Source organism: Phlebotomus papatasi, chromosome 3 (genome assembly GCF_024763615.1).
Source record: "Phlebotomus papatasi isolate M1 chromosome 3, Ppap_2.1, whole genome shotgun sequence".
Lineage (NCBI taxonomy): Eukaryota > Metazoa > Arthropoda > Insecta > Diptera > Psychodidae > Phlebotomus > Phlebotomus papatasi.
Window position 1 is genome coordinate 1087606 of NC_077224.1, and position 21858 is coordinate 1109463.

A 21858-nucleotide genomic window follows, 5' to 3' on the forward strand; every position below is an offset into this window, starting at 1 on the left:
TAACTATTGAGAGTTTATTGAACTAAAAGAGGATTTTCCAATTTGAAAATGTCTCTTCGCAGTAATTATCTTGTTTAAATATACTTTTCTCTCTCTTAAAATTCTCGAGTTTTCTGCTTGTTTTTTTTTTTTTGCTTCAGTCTTAGAAGAAAAAAAAACACATTTCTCAAAGTAGCTAACTCTATTAATTTACACACGCAACATTTAAAATATAATTCTTCAATGACATTTTCTCGCGTCAATACACAATTATATCCATTTATGGCATATTCGACTGTAAAATGTTGCTACTTCCATATCATTTTGGTTTATCTCTCTCTCTTTTCCCTTCAACTCTTTGACGTTATTACATGAAATTGCAATTTTTGGTCATCCTCTTGAACAACTTTCCTGACATCCCAGGGAGAGAGGAGACACACAGACTCTGCCGACAGAGTTAATAAATTTAAATTAAATTCAACCAACAAGCGATAAGATACAATTCGATGGTGACGAAGAAAGATACATATCCCAAGAACACCCTTTCAATTTCAAGTGAACTCCGTTGAAATATTTAACAGTGAGACAAATTAAGAAATAGCAACATTGTAATAACATCATTGTTATTCACTATATAGTTCGTGGAAAAGATCACTTGAGGACATTATACATTTTAAACCTGTTAATATTCACAAACCATATTGAGAATTTACTCTCTCAATTGATTTATGTTGGTGCTTTTTCATCACCATTTCATCTCTACAGCTGACACAATCTTGGATGGGATATTGCAAGAAAGGACAATGTGCCCGTACATTTTGCAATAGAAGCAATTAATGACAAAAACACTATGTACATGCTCTTAATGACTATTTTCCTATAAATGGACAGATAATGGATGACAAATTATTTATCAATTATGATTTGACTCGAAACATCTGTTGCAAATTCACCTTATAATATGCATAATTTCATCCCACAACTGCACAAAACTCTCCTTGTTAATTGATCAACTTCTATTCTATGCCCATAAAATACCCAATGAAGATACATTTTTTCTTACGCCGTTTGTCATGAATAAAAACAATAGTTATTATTATTTTGGCATTTCAAGTCAAATTTCAATTGCATCATCTTGTGGTTATATCATGTGTCTCTGGCTACCGTCACGACGAATTGAGTTTGAAAGGGGTGACCAAGTGAAAAACATTTCGCTAAATGCTTGAACTTGTAAGTTCTATTTCATTTCATGAAAACTGGCTTTGATAAATGTGTCAAATTTCGACATAGTTGCATGCAAGCGCCAAAGTCTCAAGTTTGAAATGCAATATTTTTAATGCAAATTGAATTTCTTTTTAATACTTCTTCTTACGGCATTATCACACTTGCACATTAAAATTTTAATGTGATTCACATTAATTGTCGCTTGTGAGCGTCAAAATATGTTATTTGTGTCTCTGAGTCACTTAATATTTGGGGTTTTTCTATTTATTGATAAAGAAGTGGATTTGGCCTGCAAAAATAAGTTTAAATTTACCCAAAGCATAAATATTTTTCACATTAAAAAATTAAAGTGAAAATCGCATTAATTTTTCGCATTAATTCTAGAAATCAATTTATATCAAATTTTGCTGGCCAAGTCTACCTTTTTATCAACAAATAGATCAAATTTTGAATATAAAATGATTCAAACACACAAATTGCACATTTGGACACTCACCAGCGACAATTTATGTGAATTATTTTAAAATTTTAATGTGCAAGTGTGATAACACTGTTAAGGAGTGTTACTTGGAACCTTGTAGACAGTTTATCGTTTTTATTTTCTCTAGAATCATTCTTAATACATTTTAAAATGAATGAAAATGTAGACATAACTTTGGTGACCTATTCCGGCCACCTTCATTTTCATAGTTCCTTGTCCTTCCGGAATTCTTCCAATGTCTTTTTCATATTGTTTGTGGAAGCGACATTTTTTTGTAATGTTTTTGCAATGTATAACCTCTATAGAGTATGCAAAAATTAATAATTCATGGAAATTTGAGGAACGAAAAAGTGACCGGAATTGCATGCTGGCCGGAATTTTATACACTTACCCTAATTTAATATATTTTTATCTTTACTGGTTTAATCAAAACGCACGATAAATTTTGTTTTGTAAACATGTTTCTGAAAATTTCTGTGAGAGTAAGCGATATGACTACATCTTACATTGCATTCACACTCTTTGAAATGTCAAAAACATTTTTATAAAAAAAGTTATTGTGTGTTTCCGTTCATATTGTACATTGTAGGGTAAAGTGATATAATTTGGAATTAGTGTTACAAATTGGACAATTCGCCGGTACAAGTTGGACATGGCTTTTTTCTTGATAAATCGTCGGTTGCGTCTACCTCTGTCGTATCTGCATTTCTTTTGTGTCAGCATTTCACGCAAGAGGGGACGTCTGTATAGCGGCTTGCACCAAATGCAGATACAAAACAAATGCAGATACGACAGAGGTAGCAGCAACTGATGAAATACAGTACAAAATTTGTTTTTAAGCACAAGAAACCAAATTATAAAACTAAAGCATTAAAATATACAAATAAAAATGAAATACTAAATTTATCAAGACAAAAAGCCCTGTCCAAATTGCACCATTGTCCAACTTGTACCACTGTCCAACTTGTACCACTTTACCCTACACGTAGGGCTCTACAATCAATAATTGTAATCTGTTCATAAATAACCTGCCAAAAATAAAATACCAATTCAATTTGAAGTAACATTTAAATTTTGGATAAAACGGATAAAACCAATCAAACATTTTTGGGAAACTTTTCAATTTGGGAAAGACTTTCAGGTTTTGCATACATTCTGCCTTCAAAGTGTTCGAAGATAGAGTGTGGGCGATGCCTGAAAGCCTTCCTTCCCCTGCATCGAACAAATTCATAAACCAGTTCAGTCATAGCCGATAACTAATTTTTATCCGAAAATCAATTCTATTTACTTTTAAAACAATTTTGGAGAATCTTTTGAATGATTTTTGAATCAGTTCAAATCGGTAGAGAATAGAACCAGTAAAATGGTAAATTATGCGAAAGTAGGCTCATAATTTTGTCCAGTTTCTTATTTTGGACACGTTGAGGATAAAATTGGACACTAAAAATAAATTGATTAAAATGATGGATTTTTATTTCAATATTTGATGAATAATGAATTCTATCTAAATATTTGTTCTTTTTGGAAGATTTTAACACTAAATACGTTAAATTTTGAATATGATTTGAGTTAAAATTGCTTTGTTGAAAATTCAGTGTGAGCAATTGCTTACGAGAAAATATGACAGAACTTCGTGTTTACTTCAGTCTTATTTAGCTGTGGTGAAGTACTAACAATGTTTCTTCGCTTTTTCTGTGTGATATTACTAAATATTCATTGAAAATTGTCTTGATATACGTTAGTGGTGATTTGATTTGACCTGAAGTGAGATTTGCCTTGTGAATTAGGTTTTTCGTGTGAAAAATGGGAATTTTTTTTAAAGACATTTACCCAGGAGCATGACATTTCCTATGTCTCCCATGTGTTTCTAGCTAGCCGAAAAAACTTTTGAGTTTATTAGCTGTTTTCTGTCGTTGTAAAATGAATTAACAAAAAATACTAATACAAGATAAAAGCCAATTTAATAACTAAGAGGCAACCGAAAACCCTAAATTGGCAAACTGCATAGTTTTGGAGATATCTCGTGAAATGTGTACGAAAACAGGGATAAAATTACACTAAAACCAGTCGCATTTTTCAGAGCTAATGTCACCCCCCTGCATTTACCAGTGAGGTTATACTCCTTATTTTGGACAGGTGTTTGTCTCACGAAATTTCGTGAAGTTTTAGCTTTTGTGATGACTAGGTTGGACAAATGCCTGGAAAAACAAAGGAGCATCATCTCTACGAAAGAGATGTAGCGAGAAATGTCTTGAAAAGCTTCCGGAAAGGTCAAGGAATGCGCTAATCCAAGCGTACTTGGAGTTCCGAAGTCAACTCACTTTAACCCTTTAAGGACAATTGGGTCACCGGTGACCCAAAAACAAAATTCTTCCTACGGTCATCTAAAGTTATGTTTAGCTCTAAAAAGTCAGAAAGCATGATTTTTTCGGACCCTCGATTTTTGACCTTCTCGTCCTTAAAGGGTTAGTGAATGATATGGAAAGTTTCCGGGCTTCTTGTAACATTCTACGTTTCCCTTACATGAACAGGAAGAGGACTTGGTTAGATTGGTTCATGAAATGAAGAACAATGGGCATCCTGTTGAGGTGGATTAGCTGTCCAAATTTATAGTCAAGTTGTCCAAATTAATAACTAAGTTGTCCAAAATAAGAGCCAAATTCACCTCTACATATCAATTCATTTTTAAACGTATTAAAACTAATTTTAGTAAGAATGAGACGATAAATAGCTTGACAAGTTCCTAAACAACCCTTCTGAAAAGAGAGTAACAAAAAAGGTTAATTAGTATTGAAAATATGGCACTTCAAACTTGGAACATCGATGATTATAAGCAGACTGGACCAAATTATGAGCCCTTACCGTAAATAGGGCTATATGTGATCTTGAAAAGTGCCATGTATCACTAAGAAACGCAGTAAAAATCCAATGGTACGAAATTTCCATTTTCCGAAGCTTCAAATCATCCCGTACTAATGGTAATTTGGAGTTATCGAAAAATTTAGCAATATTATGCTGCTTAGTCCATAAAGTTAGAGCAAAGAAACTGGTCAGAAAACACTTTTGTTTTCTATGCAGGCGACACATTTCTTTGCTTCCCATTCTTCAACTCAAAGAAATAAACAAAAAAAATACGCACAAAAACCAGCAACAATAGAAGGTGGAGGTGAAAACAAAAAAATCAACCTAATGTGAAGAGGAAGATTAGAGAACTATTCGGCATTTCATCCACGCGCGTGTCAATATCTTTCATCACGTCAATTTGACCAGAGGATTAAACCACACGGTGAAGAAAAAACTGACCCAAATCTTTGAAAAATTTGCAAAATTCAAGGAGCCAGTCAAACCCATCGAGTGTGGTCGAAAAAACAATTATTGATTGAAGAAAAAAAAAGTTCTACACTACATAAATTGTTCATGAGCGAAAGAGTGAGACCCAGTTATCCATTTTTGGCATCAAAACCATATTTGGAAGGTAGTTTGCCTGAAAATCACCCAATGAGTCGCTTAAATAATCAATATTGAAACCAATAAGAACACTGGGTCTGTGTCATTGAGAAGTGAATCTCTTTACGAGATATTCAAGTACACATCTTGTATGGAAAGAGTCTTTTTTTTTTAAATTGTTTCTTGGAAAGGGAAAAGATAAAATATCTTTTCTTTTTTTTTTGCAATACACCCTCTCCCTTGCATTTCACGCAATTTATGCACAAGTAGCAACATATTGAGTGAAAAGTACAAAAGATGATGTCATCAATATAAAAACGTTGGAGTCAGCATTTGTTGACTCTCAAAATAAATTATTGCACATTTTATATACTATTTACTTTTGTGTTTATTCACAGGACAAGGACACCTTATTGACGCTGACACAGACACTTTGTCCTCGAGAGAAAAATGGCATCAGAACTGGTGGATTTAGCATTGATTCAAGATGAAGAATTGCTCCGTCGAATGGTGAGTTTATGCAAAATTAAAAAACCTCTAAAAACCAAACACCCATATCAATATTTTTCCAATAAAATAAATCCATCCAATTAGTGAAGAAAATAAGAAAAATATATATATATGGGAGACTTTTAAAACTATTTCATAGCGGCCTTTCATCTATCCACCAACGATTTGAACCAATTTTAAAACCATTAATTGTAGCATGAGTAGCACGAGGTAGAGACGAATCATTACTAACTGTTTAACGTATTTACCCATAAAAATAGCAAATGAAAAACAGCAACTATAAAAAAGTGCATTTTAGAGACAGAAAATTCAATGAAAAACTTTAAGATGAGATTCAACATAACTTGCTGCTATTTTTCCAACAAATCCACCCACGCTGGATTCAATTACAGACCGAATCTTTCATTTCACACTCATACTGAGGCCCCCTTCTTTGCTACCATTGAGCTCACTTCAATGAAAAATTTATTGCTATTTAGCGAGATGACAACTTTTGCGATGACTCCATAAACAAGTGACGTATGAATTCTAAATCTCAATGGATTTGTCTAACTAGGAAACGTTGTTCTTTTCATTTACACCAATAAAATAAAATTAAAAAAAAAATTAGACAGTAGGGGAGACTGGGGCAAAAAGTCACAAATTGAAAATTTGAAAATTCAATATCTTCCAAGATAAAAGAGATAGCGGCTTAAATTTTTTTTTTCATAGATGGCCTCCATAGACCTTCTTCAAAGTCGTAAGTTTCTTAGAATTCAAACAAGGATTTCAGAAAATAAAAAAAAATATTGAAATTTTTAGCCCTACTTTTAAAATGTTTTCCTTACAGAAGATATCATCTTTGACCTACTTATTTTCCAAAATTGATGCAATGGTAAATATTACCTAAATATGATTTGGACTCTTCGAATACGCAACCACTATCTATTTTAGAATTTTACAAACATTCTTTTCTCCAGAAATCCTTTTATTAAAAATGGCCACTTGGGGTAAAAAGTAACAAAAGGTATGGAGCAAAAAGTAACAAAGACCGAAGCAATTTCTGATGTCTCACGGCGAAAAGAAACGTCATTACCATGTTTCGCCGCTTGTTGTTTGCATTGGTCAAACGATTAGCAGTCTCTTGTGTTTTTTTTTTCTAAAATAGCTTGAAAAGCACTTTTCTCGTTCAGATAGAGAAAACTGTATTTTAAAAAGGTATAGAGGAATAAATTTTCTATAAAAATATGTCACCTAGCTATTTTTTTTTTAAATTTACGAAAGCCCATAATAAAGCAAATCAAAATATGATAATATCCCATACCTGGTACTATTTGCCCCAGCATTTTTGAGAATGGTCACAAAATTACCTTTTAGAAAACAGCTCGATAAATGTATTTCCTTACGCAATAAAGGAAATTGACTTTCACAAAGTTGTAGAGCAGTAAATTTCCTATAGGACTGCACTAATTAGAAATTTCTGGGGCGCTAGGGTAGCTTGTAAAAAAATAAAATATCCGTTTTGTGACTTTTTGCCCCAGTCCCTCCTATTTTCCACGATTCAAGTATTTTTAATTTTTTAGTGTTTAAATTTAAATAATCCATAAACATTTTTTTTGTAGACTATTCAAACATTTTAGAATTTTTTAACCGAATATTAAATTAAAAAGTCTTTTTGTAAAATTTACCATCTAAATATTATTAGAAATTAGAAATTATATACATATATTATTTAGAAATTAGAATTTAGTGCATGCGTAGCGTAAGCCAATGCACAGGGAGTTCCGCGATTATGCACATTTTTGAAACCGAAAAATTCGTGGGAAATGACATTAGGAGGAATTGGGGCAGCTTTCAAGGCTGCCAAATTCAGCTTTTTTCTCCTATTTTTTTTTTAATGAAACTGAACCTTATAATGATATAATTTAGCTCAATAAACCAATTGGAAAGACAAGTTACATCATGGTAAGGCTCATGTGAAAAAGGACATTAAGAAATAAGCATTTAAAAATAGGAAAAAAAAACCCAATTTCAAATGTGACCCACTTCCCCTTATGCATATTGAGGCTATTGAAGCTAAAGAACTTCAAATCTTCAAAAGAAATACAGTGGGACCTCGATAGAGTCAACCCCCGATAGAATTAATCTCCAATAGAGTCAACAGCTATTTTTTTACTCTACGGACTCCAATAGAGTCAACTTGGACCCAAATTGACTCTGATAGTCAACTTTTCTTGAACTAATAATATTATACTATGATTTTATTATGATCTTTTCGAAATTAAAATTAGTTTTTTGTGTATTAGGGGAGACCGGGGCAGAATTAGCCACGTATAGTATTAGATAGTGGTATCTTATAGTTTGCCTGCGAAGGAATATTGAGGAAACCACTCTTTAATCTAAATATATACTTCCCTTCCTATTCATTGAAATATTTATCAGTTTCATACAAACATTTTTTGTAAGAATTATACGCAATTAAAAATCTCATTTGGTGGCTAATTCTACCCCGGTCTCCCCTAACGTAACACTTTTAATAAAAGAAAAAAAAATATATATAGGGGGAACTGGGATAGTAGTAAACAGGGGTAGTTGTAAACACTGATATTTTTCATTAATTTTAAGACTCCAGAGGATAAAACCCATGAGCATTTATAGATAGGATGGGGATATATGTCCACAGATGAATTGGTCAATATAATCCTAATACTTTAAAAATAAAAATAATTTTTCCTGAAAATGTTGATATTTCGATTATTTTGGTCATTTGGGTTTCCACCTGGAAATTAAAAACTGTGTAAAATAATCGAAATGTAGTAATACCAGTTCTTTCCTACATCTTTTAGGATTATATTAATGCATTTACTAAAGAAATTGAGATTCTCATTATTTTAAAAGAATTAATAATTGGCCAGAAAACATCATTTGGGGTAGATGTAAACAGGCAATTTCCCCGTAATTGTAGATGTCGCGAGTGTAGAATGAATTGCAAAATATTTTGTCTTCTTTTTCATCATTTCATTCGTTTGACAGCTGCATCTCATGGTGGGAAATCTTTCGTTGTGTTTAATAAGAAGTCACATGATGTCAAAATATGGGGAAAATATATTGAAAAATGTATTTGATTTGCATGCCTTTAGTTTTTTGCAATTTTAATTATTCTTTGTAAGAAGTGTAGTGATTTTTTGAAAAATATACAGTCTTTATATATCTCTTAAGTAATTAAAATAATTGAAAGTGGTGCAAAGTTAATTTCAAGGGTGGAAAAAAGGGTGTTTACATCCTCCCCAGAAAGTGTTTACTTCTACCCCAGGTATTTTGTGAAAAGAGAAAAATGCACAGTGACACAAATTTTGTTTTTATGGAAAACTCATTTGTTTTCCAACATCCGCATTACCCTCGATGTATTGCCTATACCCAAGGGTAAAACATGAGTTAAGAAAGATTTTCCAAAAAATCCCTGTGTGCTTGGAAAATCACCTCAAATTCGCATCTATTGAAAATGTTTACATGTGCCCCAGTCTCCCCTAACTCATTGCGTGTCTAAATAATTTAGACATAATAGTGAGTTAAATCATAAATCTAGAACCCTTTTAGAAAGTTAATACGTCGATTTCTTATTAAACTGACGGCTTATTTGAATGACTAATCGACAATTGTGTCTAAACTTAGTGCACGATTTTGCCTCATTTTATACACGACAGGGGACAGTCATTCCCAAAGGTCTTATGCATTCATCTTAAGATCAATGTCTGTTACGCCTTATTTGTCTTTGGAATTTGAAGAAACATCCCAGACAACTAGTCTGTGGGTACTCTTCTTTAGTAACATGCCCTCCTTCTGTTTAGCATATTTATAGACAGTGCGCAATAAAAAAAACAACTCTGTCACATTTATAATTACCTGCCACTATTTTCAATCAGTCATCACCTTTAGTCGTCACACAAATCGCCAGAGTAGACTCATTAATCGCTCGCCCAGCAATCAGACCAATCAATCTCCCGCATCTCTCGTGGGTACTCTATGTGGAAGTCTGAACGGAAGATGTGAAGCATTGTGTGGAAGAGTAGATCTGGACTGTATTGAGAAGATGGAAGAGAAAGGAATTGGCGAATATTAAATGTTTTAGCACACTTTGACGTCACGAGATGCTGATTAGATGGTGTATAACACACATATTTAGCATAAATAGACCAACATTGGCGTTAAATCAACTAATAATATCAAGTTATATGGGGAAGCCACAATACACAAGAGTGAAGATGGCGCAAAACCTCGAAGAATTCATATCGCTCCAAAGATCATGATCTTTTTATTTTTGCTCCTCTTGTGTATATAAATATTCTCTCTCTTACTACTCTTCTTTACTTTTTTTTTTAACCAGAAGAACCGGTTCTCCTGACCATAAACCCATGACATTCTGTGTGGTTTAAACCCCTTTTCAGACACGAGATGTTTCCCTCCTCCACCATTGTCCACCGTTCTTTTTTTTTCCTACGTCTTCTCAACTACCTCTCAATATCATCTTCACTGGACAAGATCTCTTTTTTTTTGTTGCCTTCATGTTATATCCGCAAAATATGCAATGTTCTCAAGATCTGACACAGAGAGCAGACTCCTGCCCAAAATATATATTTAAATAAATTTCTTTTGCGTGAGCGTGAGACTTTTCATTCTGTAAGATCCAAAAGAGACAATTCAGTGTATCAGATAACGCTCCATCCCTGAAGAGATCACATAGAGCAAAGTCACTTAAAATGTGAGTGGGAATATGTTCAGTGGGCTAACAATTAAAATTCCCATGAGCAATTGATCCACTTTTATGGACAAAAGCCACACCATGTTATATGAATTATTAAGAGGGATTCACCAATTGCGTAAAATCAAGGAAAGAAGAGTCACATCTTGTTGCATGATGTTTTCCTAACAAGTGACTTTTAAGGCAATAGCACATCTCACAATCTACAATTATACTGTGAGATGTTTATTCAACAGAAATTGCAATAAACTACTTCATTAAACTTTTGCTTAAATAATCGATTAATTTTCAAAGGAAATATCTCGATATTCAAGTTTCTTTTTCATAAACGTATATTGACATGAGAGGTTTCTATAATGTATTTCAATGTGATTGTAAAGAGAAATTAAAATTAAAATTCAATAAGAAATTATTTGTACATTTATCATTTACAAGAACTCTGTTAGATATAAACAACAATATAAAGACCTAGATGAAAGCTCGCACTTGTAAGTTCAATGCTATGCACAGAAAGTAACCCAATTTAGAACTGTTTGTAAATAAATCTTTTATACAAAGCCAAACCAATGGTTAGACACATTTCTTCACTGAGAAGAAAACGGGGGTGAGATTAACTTTTTTTCCTCATAAATTTAACACTTTTTAGGTGTAAAAATATATAAACATTTTTTAATGTTAATTTTACACCTTTTCAAGGGTAAAATTAACATGAAAAAGGGTAACTTTAACCCCTAATACACCTAAAAAGCATAATATTTACACTGATTTCGGATCAATACTGCAGGGTAAAATTAACATTTCCGGAATGTTATTTTAATTTTTTCGGATTTCTCTCAGTGTTTGTTTTGCTTTTCAACAGTGCAATACGGAATTGTCAGAGTTCTTGGGGACTCTGTACTGTAATTCAATTCATTATAAATTTTACTTTTCTTGACTGATTATGATAGTTATTATGCATCTTTCAAAAATATTAGATTCCTTTTTTCACAGAGATAGGGGAGACTGGGGTAAAATTTGTCAAAACGAAAATTTCAATATTCACTATTTTCTAAAATAAATGAGACTAGGGTAAGTGTGCCAAATTCCGGCCAGCTTGCAATTTCGGCCACATTTTTTGTTCCTCGAATTTCAATAAATTTTTAGTTTTTGCATACTCTAGAAATAATACAATGCAAAAAATGTCGAAAGATGTGTACAAAGAAAAAAATGTCGCTTAGACTTAGACGAACAAGATGATCTGAAAAAGACATTCGACAAATTCCGGAAGAGCAAGGAACTATGAAAATGAAAGTGGCCGAAATAGGCCACCAATGTTCTGTCAACATTTTTATTCATTTTAGAATGTATTAAGAATTAATTTAGAGAAAATAAAGCCGATAGACTGTCTACAAGGTTCCAAGAACCGCTCCTTACAAAAACGTAAGAAATAAATTCAATTTGTATTAAAAATATTACATTTCAAACTTGAGACTTTGGCGATTGGGGCGATTGCATGCAAATATACCGAAATTTGGCACACTTACCCTATGAGGCTTGAAATTTTTATTATAGATAGCCTTCATGAACCTTCTTAAACTTACAACGTTTCAAGGAATTCGAGGAAGGATTATGTAAAATAAAAAATAATGAAATTTTGAGACCTATTTTTGGAATATTTGGCTTATAGAAAATATCAATACTGATTAGTTCAATTTAAGCGCATTTCTACTTAAGATAGAGAAAAATTATCTTTGACAAAGTTGTAGAGGAATAAATTTCCTATTAAAAATATGTCTATTTGATATTTTTAACATTTGCGAGAGTAAAACGTCACAAATTATCCGAAGACTGACAAAATTTGCCCCAGCAATTTTGAGAATCTCCACAAAAATCGACTTTTAGAAAATGATTCGAAAATTACATTCCTTTCGAGATAGAGGAAAATAGTCTTCTGCAATGTTGTAGAGCAGTAAATTTCCTATAAGAATATGTTCATTATAAAATGTTTCAATTTTCTCAGAGCTCGTGAAAGAACTAAATATGCGTTTTGACAAATTTTGCCCCAGTCTCCCCTATAGATCATAAAATGAACGCTGCTAGTTAATAGCTCCTTCCAATATATTGAAAGTTTTTTTTTGCCACAAGTTCTTTCCTATAATTAACCTTATTGGTTCTTTAGAGGTCTAATTTGTATTAGTTTTTACCAATATAAAAATTTTGTAAAGTTTTCTATTTTGCTTCATTTACCGATTCATAATCGGTTTAAACCGGTTTATGAATCATTAAAAAAAATCTAAAATAGAACTAACAAAATTGAATTTAAAATTAAAATTAGTTGTCTGTTCATAACTGGTTCATAACCGAATAAAATCGTCTCGAACTTGCTAGACCTTTCCAACGAAAATACACGGCTATCTACTTCAATCTAGCTTTAGTATCTCCCTCTGCACCTTCAAAATCAGTTTCGAAACATGCGTAAAAAACGAACTGTTCATAATAACTAATATCAAATGATACACGGCGTTCCGCATTCAGTGGCAACGAATCGAATAACTTTCAAGTTAAGTTAATGAGATCGGCAGATCGCGCCGATATGTCATTAGTGAGCGGCTGATCGAAATTCTAGTAAAATATAGCTACCTGCAGATTATATGTCAAAAATCGTATTAAAATTCCCGATTTTGAAAGTATAGGGTATAAACCAGGGGGGTGACAATAGCTCTGAAAAATGCGGCCAGTTTTAGTGTAAAGTTTTTCCTGTTTTCGTACACATTTCACGAGATATCCTCGAAACTACGTATGTTGCCAATTTGGGGTTTTCGGTTGCCTCTTCGCTCTTAAATTGGCTTTTATTTTGTATTAGTATTTTTGCTAATTCATTCTACAATGACAGAAAACAGCTAATAAACTCAAAAGTTTTTTCCGCGCGCTAGAAACATTTGGGAAACATACGAAATGTCATGCCCCTGGTATAAACAAATATTTGTATTATAAAATTTATATGACAATTCTAATGGATAGCATACTTATGCTAAAAATTAACCTACTGAAATCAGTTATGAATCTGTCAAGATTAAGAATCGATGATTTACTGAACCGGTGCAATTGGTAAGTGATTGAATCGATTATCGAACATCTTTTCCGGTTTGCTTTCCCATTTATCATCATCGATTGAGACCAAACGGTTGTAGTTATCGACTATGTGTCTTTCAAAAATTCTACTTAGGATCATAATATTCTTCTTTCATTCGATTTCGAGCCATAAAATCAAATATAACAGTATTCCCTTATATGATATTGCTTGTCGAAGGCATTGGACAATGCATTGTTGTGCTATTTTATTAATAAAACATTTTGCTAATATTTTCCCCTCTCTCAGCACTTTTTTTTTCTTGCGTGGGTGACACATTCTAGAAAAGTACTGTGCTTGAGAAAAAAAGTGTATCTTTGAAATACATCCCACTCTCTGCTGGATCATGCTTTTTCTTTTCCCATTTGACAAACAATAAAAATTGCGAATTAGAATTTATTGATCAATTTGCACAAGAGAAGTCACACTTTGGCGGAAGAGAATTTTTTTCTTATATCAACATCCCGCTGGACCACAAAAGTATTGTAAAATGGTAACGTGATTTATGATTCAATCAAATTTGGATGACAACATCACTACCATTTGGTAAATTCCTCAACTCCCAATCAAATCAAAGTTTAGAATTTAAGTAAAGGAGAAATATCTTTGATAATTAAAAGAGAAACACATTGTGCTCAAACTTCTAATAAAATCACCGTCTGTGGGCATCATATATCCCAAAGTCGAAAAGAGTGCGCCATTTATCGCAACCAATTCCAGATTATACCATCACCATATTATAATATTCTACCCAATTTATTGCTTCTTTTTTTTTCTTGATCTCCCCCCGTTTGTGCTAAAAATTTGAATAACAGACACTTTTTTTTTCCGCGGAGGTGAAGAAAAATACAGTCACAGACATTGCACACACTGAGAAAACACCACCTCTTCTTCTTCTTCTCTCTTGTTATATTTTTCTTCCAAAGAAACTCTCATACTCAAATGGACTTGCAGAGAGTTCTTTCTCCGGACACTGAGTCAGTTTACTGGCGATTACCACACGAGTCAGATTGTTTAACGCGCGCGATTTATTGGTGATCATTTCTTTCCCATCTAGGAAAGAAAAAAAAAGTTCTTTTACCCCTTTTGTGTTCTGTTCTTTCTGCATTAATTACTCTCGAGAAACTTCAACTCGTGAGTTTCCAGTGAAAAAAAAATAGAATTACATATTTAAAACCTTCATTCATGATCGAAAATTGCAAAAAGAAACTGCAAAATCAATTATTCTAAATACACTATTCATGAGCTTTAAACATTAGACTAGGGTACAATGCGGTAATTTGGAATCAGGCTTAAATTGGAATTTTGAGCTTTTCTCATATTGTTTCAGAAGATCAAATAGAAAATGAAGAAATACAAGCCCTACACTCAAGAGTACTTCTCCGTGTTTTTCTTTTCTTTTGCTCATGTAAAACAGTAGGGGAGACTGGGGCAAAAAGTCACAAATCGAAAAATTCAATATCTTCCAAGGTAAAAAAGATAGCGGCTCAAATTTTTTTCTATAGATAGCCTCCATAGACCTTCTTCAATGTCGTAAGTTTCTTAGAATTCGAACAAGGAATTTAAAAAATAAAAAATATCGAAATTTTTAGCCCTATATTTGAAATATTTGCCTTGCAGAAGATAACAATTATTACCTACAGTGCCCGATTCGTAATCCGGATGATTGGGAGACAATATGACAGATGTCCGCTTCGTAATCCGGATGAATTTTTTGAATTTGTTCAACGTCTCGAAAATATAATACAAGTTTTTTTTTCTAGAATTAGAATAAAAGTTTTAAAGAAGTTTAAAAATACATACTTAGAGAATTCTATGCTATTATACTTCATTTATTAAACAAAAACATCACAGGATAATTCATTTTCATTGCTGAATACTCGTGCATACATAACCTCAAAATGATTTTAAATGTAACCGTCGATAACTCGACCGGATTACGGCGATCCGGATTAGAAAGCGGGCACTGTACTTATTTTCCAAAATTGATGCACTGGTGAATATATTTTCTAAATAATTTGGATTCTTTGAATACGAAACCACTATCTATTTTAGAATTTCACAAAAGTTCTTTTCTCCAGAAATCCTTTTGTTATAAATGGCCACTTGGGGTAAAAAGTAACAAAAGGTATAGAGCAAAAAGTAACAAAAAAGCAAAGCAGTTTCTGATGTCTCACGGCGAAAAGAAATGTCATTACCATGTTTCGCCGCTTGTTTGCATTGGTCAAACGATTTGCAGTCTTTTGTGTGTTTTTTTCTAAAATAGCTTAAAAAGTGCTTTCTTCGTTTTCTCACTTTTCTCGCAGAGAAAATGGTGTTTTACAAAGTTGTATAATAATAAATTTTCTATGAAAATATGTCCTCTAGGTATTTTTTCAAATTCACGGAAGCCCGCAATGAAGCGAATCAAAATATGATAATACCCAATATCTGGTACTATTTGCCCCAGCATTTTTGAGAATAGTCACAAAATTACCTTTTAGAAATTGGCTCGATAAACGTATTTCTTTACAAAATAGAGGAAAATTACATTCACAAAGTTATAGAGCGATAAATTTCCTATAAAACTGCGTTAATCAGAAATTTGTGTGGATCATAGCTCGTAAAAAAATAAAATATCCGTTTTGTGACTTTTTGCCCCAGTATGATCATACCCCAGGAATTCTTAATATTACAATTTAGGTTCAATTCCAAATAAACCTTATTGCATCTTTCACAGAAATGTATTGATATCATAGGAATATTCTTAGCCTTCTTAGCAGTTGTTACTTGTAGGTTTTAAGAGGTTCTTATGGCCTTTCTAAGCTTTCTGATATAGGGGAACGCGGGCTACACTGAAAAGTGGATTTTAAGCCAAGAAGTAAAAACAAGTGGAAGACGACAAGTATTTAATTGATGTGATTGTAATTAAAAAAAAAGAGTAATAAATATTTACTTGTGAGTGAACAGACCTGTCCCGCCCAAGGATAGGACAACAAAAAGTGGAAAACCGAAATATTTTATTGGATTTTATTAGTGCCTAAACAATAGTGAATTCACAACTTTTTTTATGTTTTAAAAATGGACTGAAAACACCTTTATGTGAGTAGTTAGCTGTGATTCCTAAACACAACTACTATTGTGATACTGTGGACCAGTCAGTCACTTTCGATCGATCTTATATTCACAGGGTATATGTTCTAAATCGGTCATAGTAGGGGAAAACTTTCAGGCTTCGAATACACTCTGGCTTCGAATACACTCTGGCTTCGAATACTTCATATTTTTTTGCATATTCCTTTAATGAATCTGAGCTATTTTTTTTTAAAGATATGCATGACTTCAAGGCTTCTACAATGGGAGCAATTTTCGTCAAAAATTTCGTTTTTGGGTGAATTTTTACGTTTTCTTTCTATAGCAATGTAGACGATTTCCTTAAAAAAAAGCAATTTTTGACAAAAATTGCTTTTTTGAAGGGAATTCCCTGCAGCGTTGTAGGGGGAAACGTCAAATTTCTGTCAAAAACGCAATTTTTGACGAAAATTGCTCCCAATGTGTAGACACCTTAAGACTAGGTGTTCGAAGCCAGAGTGCGTGCGAAGTCTAAAAACCTTCCCCTACTGGATATTTCTTGTCAGGAAAGAGAAATATACATATTTTTAAATAAAATAACTTTTTCATTTAGAAATATACCGGTTCAAAATTGTTTTAAATCTGTTTTTCTATATGCTACCTCGAGAGCATTAAAATTAACTTAAACAATCTCAGCTAAAAAAATGGGTTTAGCCATTTTTTATATTCTCTTTTCTATAAATTTTTATTTTTATTAAGATTGCATAAAAACCCCGAATTTATAATGAAACGATCACAGCTTCTATAATTCATACAAGATACAAGCTTATCAATCACTATTTTTACGTTTTGTCCTAGGCTATTCTTATTTAGTTAAGTTTAATTTCAGTGGATCTTTCAAATAGCAGCTGCCTTTAGTTCGATAATTTTAAATTATTTTAAAATTATTTTAACTATCGGATTCTCGTAGAATACCTTTTTACGTTAGTATTAGTAAACTACATCTTTCAGTTATTACAACTTGCATACGAAACGTCAAAATAAATTAGATAGGCGTCATTTTCTGGAGAATTCACTCCGATCTCCGTTATCTATATGATTAAAACTGAAAATGACTTAGAAAGCTCATACGCGAAGGAAGATATTTTGAATTTTGAATGTTTGACAGCTGTCATTTGAATTTTGATTGTTTGACAGCTGTCATTAGAATATCGTAAAGTTTAGTGTGTCATTTCGTACCTAAACAAACTTCTTACCAGAAAATATTCTGTTAGCACAATATTATTATTATAAACCTAATATTATTTATTATTTCAATTACGATGCGAGTGTCTTTCATTCAAACCCCATTTGGATTACCATAAATTTTTCGTTAATGAAAAGGGATCTATATTAAATTATCTAAAATATCGAATGATATTCTTAATTTAAAATAATAACATGAAAATGTCACACGATAAAGTTATAAATCACAGCCTCAATTTAAACCAAAATTAAGTATAAAATTAGGAAAATGTTAGTGTTTGATTACTTTGAAGTTATATTATAAAAATAATTCCTAATTTCGAAATTTCAGAATTTTAAATTCTTTTATTTTATTATTTTTAATTTATTTTTATTTTGTTTTCATAGTTTTGATTTTACCTCTTGAACAGGGGAAACTGGGGCAAAAAGTCACAAATCGAAAATTTCAAAATTCAATATCTTCCAAGATAAATAAGATAGCGGCTTAAAATTTTTTCCATAGACAGCCTCCATAGGTGTTCATCAATGTCATAAGTTTGTTAAAATTTGAACAAAGAATTTAGAAGATAAAAAATATCGAAATTTTTAGCCCTATTTTTGAAATATTTTCCGTGCAGGAGTAGCTACTTATTTTAAATTTGATGCACTGTTGAATATTTCCCAAATTACCTGGATATTCTTTGAATACGAATCCGATATCCATTTTAGAATTTTACAAAGATTCTTTTCTCCAGAAATCCTTTTATTAAAAACGACCACTTGGGGTAAAAAGTAACAAAAGCTATGGAGCAAAAATTAACAAAAACTGAAACAATTTCTTATGTCTCACGGTGAAGAGAAACTTCATTGCCACGTGTCCGTAAAATATCCGTTTTGTGACTTTTTGCCCCAGTCTCCCCTATTGTTTCTGGCGTCAAAGACTTAAACGGGCTTCAGACCTAAGACTTAGTCATATGGATTAAATAATGTAATTCCTTATCAATCACGATTTTTCGGAAATTTAACCTATTAGGCTTTCAAAAAGCAATAAAATTGCTCGCTATATAGGATTAGGAGACCTTCGGGAACTGGGCTAAACCTCTAGTCTGAAGACCGCTTTATGGTGCTATTTCAATGAAAAATCAACATATTATCAAAGCTCTGTTAGTTCTTGTCTCGATTGTTTTCCACAATTTCGCCGTGTTTTAAAACCGCCAAACAGTCGTGACAGGAACCAATACAAAGAAAAGTCGATAATGCAGATGCACTTGAGAACAGGGAAGTGCTAAAGAAATGCAAATTTTTCATTAGACACCATTGTTGAATAAAATTTTCCACATTTCAATATAAAGTTCGATGTAGCCCCAATCTCCCCTATACTGATACAACACATAATTCCACCTCTTATCCTTGGATTAGTAGAATTTAGACACCCAGGAAACTACTTATATTCCCAGTGATTCATTTTTGCACACAAAGAATTGCATTTCTTTAATAAAAAAAAATCCGTGTTGGTGGCAAATGATTGGTTTTTTCACCTGAAAACTTAATCCCATTTCAAGCAACCTACGCTCATCTCAGTGGCATATTTATCCACAATAATGGGCCTCTCTTTCAATAAATAAGAAGAAAGAAAAAATGCAACATTTCACAAAGTCCATTTACACACATATACACAGACAACATTTGATGTTAATGAAAAGAGCTCAAGTGTATCAGATTAATTGAATAAGAAGTTCATAAAGAGGTACTTAATGCTTCGAATAAAAATTAATAATATAAATTTCTTCTTTTCAATACTTTTGCAAACACGATATAAATCACAAAATTGGGGACGGACTATAAAAAAAAAACAACAGTGGCAACAGACGGAAGATTTTGCGAGGAAGAAGGAGATTCGGGCTCATATGTACAAATTGCGTGAGAATCGCCTTCGTGATTTCTACACTGGTGACATGGATGCATCAACAATTGGAATCGGCAAAGGACCATTGGGCAGTAGCCATGGGGATTCTTTGCAGGATCAATCCTTTCAGAGTTTCAAAACAAAAGAAATTCGCGATTCTGAGAGTCCAACGAGGTAAGATTTTCCCACGATATTTTTTTAAATTTTTGTATGTTTCCTGCAATCTTTGAGCTACACAGTAAAAAAATGTTTAAAATTTTACTACTATAATAGTGCAAAATTGACCATTTTAGTTGTTTAATTTAAAAATGTTTAAAAAATGCACAACATTTTGGTAATTTATTGTCATGTGATTGAAAATTACCACTAAGTTGAAAAATTTTCAACAATGCTGTTTAATTTGAAAATGTGTAAAATTTTAACACTATAATAGTGTGAAATCGGATAAATTAATTATTTAATTGCAATTTGTGTAAAATTTCTCACTATTATAGTTATAAAAGATTTTCAACAATATTTTATAATTAAAAACTGTTGAAAAATTCTAAAAATTACCACTATTATAATATGATTATAGTTTTGCACATTATTATAGTGTGAAAAAATACACAACTTTATGGTATTTTTAGTCACATGATCAAAAATTAACACTATTATAGTTTTATTATAATATTTCACACTATTATAGTGTGAAGCCTTGTGTATTTCAACCAAATTCATTGAATTTTTAAACAAAAGTTGTTTAATTTTCGTACAAAAGTTGTTGATTTTTTAAAACAAGTTGTGTAAAAATTGTTGAATTTCCATTTAAGACATATACTTCAGTCGAGATGCCTTTCAATGGGGAAAAGTCATATAGAACATCAAATATTTATATGCATAATAAGTATATCATGAAGATACAAGCATCAGATGTAATTATCTCACATTAGGGAGGATACCAAGTACAGGAAAAAACATTACAAATGTCCAAAAAGGCAAAAATATAAATAAATAAAAAACGAAATGAAATGAAAAATCAACAATTTTTGAGTTTACACACAAAAATTCAACAACTCCAAATTCAACAACTTGAAATTCAACAACTTTAAATTAAACAATTTTAAATTAAACATTTTTTGCAAAGGACATTGGGCAAAAATGTATGGGAGTTGGTCTATGTTGCGACCACAGATGGGACTAGGCGCATTTTATAGGTAATGGTGTAGGATGAAAAACTACCGAGACCCAGGACTATATTCGCCGGGAGTCCTTTCCAAAACGCCTTTATCCTTTCGAAAAAATACTACTTTGACATCGAATTACTAAAGATCGGCGAAACCAATTATGATGAAATTCGGTATGGAGTCAATGTATGACTTAAGCTATTTATCCATAGATACTACCCCCTCCCCCCACCCCTTCTTCCAGTAGCCCCCATACAAAATGGGGACTTTTTTTCATTTTAACTTTTCTCGGAAAAGAAGTAGAATGCTGAAACTTGATATGGGATCAAGGTTTATGAAAGGTTCCTTATCCATGTATATAGCCTCCTCCCCCTTCACTCCTTATTGTAGCCCCCATACAAAATAATGACTTTTCCCACTATAACTCCTCTGTGAAAAGGAGTAGAAATCAGAAACTTAGCTTATGATCAAGGGCAATGGAAGGCTCTTTAGACGTGTATGTATACGTTTCCCCCGCCACTCCTGCCAGCAGTCGCCATACAAAATGAAGACTTTTTCCACTATTACTCCTCTCTGAGAAAAGGTAGAAAGCTGAAACTCGGCATTGGCACAAGGTTTATGGACAGCTATTCATTCATATAAAATCTGATTACGATTTCAAAAGAAAATATATAAATAAATCACATTAAGAAAAATAAGTAAAAATATGTAATGATTCTATTGAAATCGATGAATACAATGCGGCCATATCTCTCTCTATAACACATTAAAAGCATCTTATAAGATCATTAAAATCGGTTGAACAGTTTTGAAATTTAACACATTTCTTGTTAAGTGAAAACTTTGATAACCTGGAGCGACTCTTGCGGTCGACTTATGAACTTATCTATAAAGTCATTTTGTAGGATTTTTCGAGACCTTTTGATTGACTATTCATTGATTAAATTCGGATGATAAATCTTTCAGATATAAGGTATAAGTTTAGACCTTGAGCCTTTATGTTTCAATGTCCTCTTACGCATG

At 32.3% G+C, this 21858-nt stretch overlaps 1 protein-coding gene across 2 annotated transcripts in view; it reads left to right on the forward strand.

Moving 5' to 3' along the window:
• Positions 1–21858, forward strand: part of LOC129806397 (uncharacterized) — an 86625-nt gene that overhangs the window by 18879 nt on the left and 45888 nt on the right. For both annotated transcript variants that reach the window (XM_055854953.1, XM_055854954.1), the window contains exons 2-3: positions 5530–5641; positions 19623–19843. In XM_055854953.1, the coding sequence (XP_055710928.1) occupies positions 5582–5641; positions 19623–19843 (281 nt within the window). In that variant the 5' untranslated portion in view covers positions 5530–5581. The remainder of the gene's footprint in view (positions 1–5529; positions 5642–19622; positions 19844–21858) is intronic.